The following is a 5,187-nucleotide window of genomic DNA, read 5'->3' on the forward strand; positions in this document are numbered from 1 at the left end:
GCTTATGGTTTTGCTTGTTTTGTGAAACATTACGAAAAATGTGTGATTTCCTAACTGCAAGAGTCAGGGGAATGTAGCGGGGCACTGCTTTTCTCAATATTCACAGAAGCCATTACCTTACAGGTCCAACCATGTCAGCCAATACCTTTTTTATCTGTCATTTATCAAATCTTTCCCTAAACTATGGGAATTTTCCCTACATAGTTGTTGCCTGACCTGCGCAAATCACCCCTTCCTAAACTTGGAATTTTGTCTACTTTTCAGAAATATATGCCTTTCTGTCTTCCCATTCAGCTTTCCTACCCTCCTCTTCCATTCCGTCCACGCATGTCCTATTGGAAAAAAAGGGCAAAATCGCCTACCTCTCACAAAACTGATGGTAACCATATAAAAATATGTTTTATTTTGGTTTCCACTCAAACTGTTCTTGAAAGCCTGGAAAATAACGAATTCAGAACAGGAAACCTGTACCTAGTTCTTACAAGGGAAAAACAAAACACAGGCATCTTTGTGCATCATTTTATTGTCATTTTCTGAAAAAACACAATCTGCTCCCTGTTTGGTTATTGTCTCTCACCCTCATACAGCAAACTAGGATTCCTTGGTGGCGTTATGACCGCCTACATATGGGAAGAAAAGGGGCCAAATTTGGCAGAGATATCACATGTAACAAAAAAGATACAAGAAATTGAATGGCGACATACCGAAATCACCAAAAAAAGGCTTGGCACTGGGGGGGAACCATTGATAGTTAAGGGGTTAAAAATGATGGGGCTACATCCTCATTGGTTACTAGAGATGTGGTGGAATCAGTTTTCAGGGTCCAATTTAGTGAATCATAGCACAAACGGAATAATGGCTTGCTGGGATAGAATTTAGGAGATAATAGAAACCTCAAATGAAAGGGGGTCTGGATTGCATTATGGGAAACTGGCAAATAGGACCTTTTACACACACTCCTGAACAATAAAACAGGGTGTGTCCCCCCCGCCCGCTACTCAGTAATGTTTTAAACAGGGAAACTAAAGTGGTATCCCTTTGCCTAATTAACTTCAGTACATGGCACGAGGGCATTTGTATAAATAATTAGAAAGGCAAATGGGACGATAATGAGGAGTTTTGGGGGGGAGTCTCCCTTATACTTTGCCCCATTGCAAACATGTTATTCTATCGGTCTCCGACACAAGCTTGATCTTTCTCTCAATCATGGGGAAAGGGATGTGTTTGGGGTTTATCTGGGCTCAAAGTCAGTATTTTGAATGTTGTACAGCATGGCCTGTGCCATTCTCACTGTGGAAGGAAACTGGTGCTTCTTAAATTCTCAATTCATTCCTTGTTTCTGCAATAGTGCTGTTGGTTATGTATCTGCTGTTGGTTATATATTTGTGTTTGGGGAAATATACATTTGTCGAAATGTAATGAGGTCCTCAGTAATTACATAATCGAGTGGTCAAACTTGTGTCTGTTTGGTGGCAGACTGCTGACCTGTCAAACACCAGCCTTTATTGTTTGTATATGGAAATGGGCATCTTTCATGAACTGGTTTAGTTATATGAGAAGAAATAAAATGTTAGAACATATATGCACTGTCCTGATTAATACAATGTCCACTTAAAATGGTTGTTCATCTAGCCTGTGTTTTTCCTTATGCTGCATGTCCCCAATAGATGGCACCCTAGTATTCAAAGTCTTATTAGTTACTCTGTGAGTAATTTACTAATGTTGAGAACCATTCTGCCTGTTCCATGTGATGACAGTGACTGTGAACGTGTTGAAACTAATAATGCGCCTCTCCTTTTATTTCCATAGGTGATGGATGGCCCAGAAATGCAACAACACTGACTCATTTCTCTGGAATAACGCAGTGCAAAGCTTCATCGTTAGATTATGCCATTTGCACACACCTTAGAAGTGTGTAGGTTTGGGGTCCAGTTGTCCTTTTATTTTGAGTATTTCAGGAACTGCGATTGAGAAGCCTGTTTAATACATGGTGGCTTCTGTCCATTCAGACGCTTTATGGTAACATCCAGTAACCAAGAGCTGCACTTACTACCTGGCATTACACACTAATGATAGCAGCAGCCTGTGGTGTGCAGTAAGACACGCCCCTTTGTTTTGCCTCTTATTCCTGAGAGAACCACATGCAAGTACTATTTATATACATTCTGTAAGGCTAGTTTGCTTAAATTATTCTTTTAAAAAACATCTATAAATGTGAATGGATAAAGCGTATCCATGCACTGAATATTTTAAAAACCTCAATCCAAAGAAAAGTATTGTTGTCACCAGAAATTACCTATAGACAAGAAAGCGCACAATGTGGGAAATGTCATCTCAAGAACATACTTACTGCTCACATGAGGACATGGGTGAAAATACTGACCTGTGCACTGAATTGGACAGTGTTGCCAATTTGCATGATGCACTCATTGGCCACCAGCAAATACTTACACCTAAGAAACCTCATGTGTGCACTGAGTGTGGGAAAGGATTTTCATTGAAGATAAATCTTACTATCCACCAGAGAACACATACGGGTGAGAAACCTCATGTGTGCAGTGATTGTGGTAGAGGGTTTGCTCAGAAGGGAGATCTTATTCGCCACCAGAGAAAACATACAGGTGAGAAACCTTATGCATGCACTGAATGTGGGAAGGGGTTTGCTGGGAAACAAGAACGCACTCGCCATCATAGAATACATACAGGTGTGAAACCTCATGTGTGTATTGAATGTGGAAAAGGGTTTACAAAGGCGGGCACTCTTACTCACCACCAGAGAACACATACAGGTGAGAAACCCCATGAGTGCACTGAATGTGGGAGAGGGTTTGCTCGGATAGAATCTCTTATTCGCCACCGGATAAAGCATACAGGTGAGAAACCTTATGAGTGCACTGAATGTGGGAAAGGGTTTGCTGGGAAACAAGAGCTTACTCACCACCAGAGAACACATACAGGTGAGAAACCACATGAGTGCACTGAATGCGGGAAAGGGTTTGCTGAGAAGGGACATCTTATTAGCCACTTGAGAACACATACAGGTGAGAAACCTCATGTGTGCACTGAATGTGGAAAAGTGTTTGCTCATAAGGGAGCTCTTACTCGCCACAAGAAAACACATACAGGTGTGAAACCTCATGTGTGCACGGAATGTGGGAAAGGGTTTGCTGGGAAGGAAGCGCTTGCACTCCACCAGAGAATACATACAGGTGAGAAACCTCATGTGTGTACTGAATGTGGGAAAGGGTTTGCTGGGAAGGGGGCGCTTACAGTCCACCAAAGAACGCATACAGGGGTGAAACCTCATGAGTGCACTGAATGTGGGAAAGGGTTTGCTGGGAAACAAGAGCTTACTATCCACCAGAGAACACATACAGGTGAGAAACCCTATGAGTGCACTGAATGTGGGAAAGGGTTTGCTCAGAAGGGAACTCTTACAATCCACCAGAGAACACATACAGGTGAGAAACCTCATGAGTGCACTGAATGTGGGAAAGGGTTTGCTAAGAAACAAGCGCTTACTCTCCACCAGAGAACACATACAGGTGAGAAACCTCATGTATGCACAGAATGTGGAAAAAGCTTCAGTCTGAACAGTAACCTTATTAGACACCAGGGAAAACATAAACTTGAGTATCCATTTCAGTGTACTTAATATGGTAAATACTTTGGTACGCAGGATGTTCTTATCCACCATGAGTGAGGGCATGCAAGTGGAGATGTTCCTATCCACCATGAGTGAGGACATGCAGGTGGAGAGGTTCTTATCCATCATGAGTGAGGACATGCAAGTGGGGATGTTCGTATCCCCCATGAGAGAGGACATGAAGGTGGAGATGTTCTTAACCACCATGAGTGAGGACATGCAGGTGGAGATGATCTTATCCACCATGATTGAGGACATGTAGGTGGAGATGATCTTATCCACCATGAGGGAGGACATGCAGGTGGAGATGTTCTTATCCACCATGAGTGAGGACATGTAGGTGGATATGTTCTTATCCACCATGAGTGAGGACATGCAGGTGGAGATGATCTTATCCACCATGAGTGAGGACATGCAGGTGGAGATGATCTTATCCACCATGAGTGAGGACATGCAGGTGCAGATGTTCTTATAAACCAAGGAGTGAGGGTATGTAGGTGGAGAAAGCTCCTCTGCAATTGAACCTTCAGAGAGGAGGAGGAGGAGGTGCTTCTTCAGTGGGACTAAAACAGTGAAGACCTTCTCTCCATATCTGTTCCCAGATTCCTTTGGCACGCAAATAGTAGCTGATTATGATTAGATAATTCACTGGTGTTTGAAATGCACCTATTCTGGAATATTCTCAATGAAGACTGCACCTTCTGTGTTAAGGTACCCATCCTATGGAACACTTTGCCTAAAGAACATAGGCTAATTAATGGACACCAATATTTTGTAAAAGCTTAAAGACTCCATGGTTAAATCAATGACATTGGATATATGAGGGAAACTGTTCTATGAATGTATTGCCAAGAGGCCGCCTAGCAGTAAATGTGTAATCATTTGTGTAGATGGTGCCAGAGAACATGTCCAGATGAGTAACCACATCGGTGAAGTGAATGTGGGAAACCTTTAGTAGTCTCTTGGACCACTTGGTTGCCTTTGACACCATTGACCATTAGAGACCAATTAGTCTAAGAGATGCCTGCACCAGAGACTCTTTCTACTCCTTTCTACAATATTCTAGGCTAATAGATTGTAAGGAGCTATGATGCCTCATTTCATACGTGTCCCTCCTTACCAAAATGTGGCGTGGCACAATATTCAGCCTATATAGGTATGCCACCTATATAGAACTAGATTGGTAAGAACAAGGGCATACAACCTACTAATCCATCCTCTAACCTCTGCTTACTTACCGTACCCAGGAAATCACACTACCATCTCTCGCCCAGCAAACCGCACCAACGTCACCACACTGCAACAACACAAACTATACCAGCAGCACACAAGGTCTTGCTCCGATCCGACATCTACACCAAACCTCTGCTTACTTACTGTACCCAGGAAATCACACTACCATCTCTCGCCCAGCAAACCGCACCAACGTCACCACACTGCAACAACACAAACTATACCAGCAGCACACAAGGTCTTGCTCCGATCCGACATCTACACCAAACCTCTGCTTACTTACTGTACCCAGGAAATCACACTACCAT

General features: G+C 42.8%; 1 protein-coding gene across 1 annotated transcript; it reads left to right on the forward strand.

Annotated features, from left to right (window-relative positions):
* Positions 1-2,317: 2,317 nt before the first annotated feature.
* On the forward strand, positions 2,318-3,655 carry LOC138498438 (zinc finger protein 615-like). The gene has a single exon (XM_069622192.1). The coding sequence runs from the start codon at positions 2,318-2,320 to the stop codon at positions 3,653-3,655; it is 1,338 nt and encodes a 445-aa protein (XP_069478293.1).
* The last annotated feature ends 1,532 nt before the right edge of the window (positions 3,656-5,187 follow it).

This window comes from Ambystoma mexicanum, chromosome 5q (genome assembly GCF_040938575.1).
Source record: "Ambystoma mexicanum isolate Mex_15411 chromosome 5q, UKY_AmexF1_1, whole genome shotgun sequence".
Taxonomy (NCBI): domain Eukaryota; kingdom Metazoa; phylum Chordata; class Amphibia; order Caudata; family Ambystomatidae; genus Ambystoma; species Ambystoma mexicanum.

Excerpts from the sequence above, each read along its gene's own strand:
- LOC138498438 (XM_069622192.1), top strand. The coding sequence starts at position 2,318 with ATGTGGGAAATGTCATCTCAAGAACATACTTACTGCTCACATGAGGAC.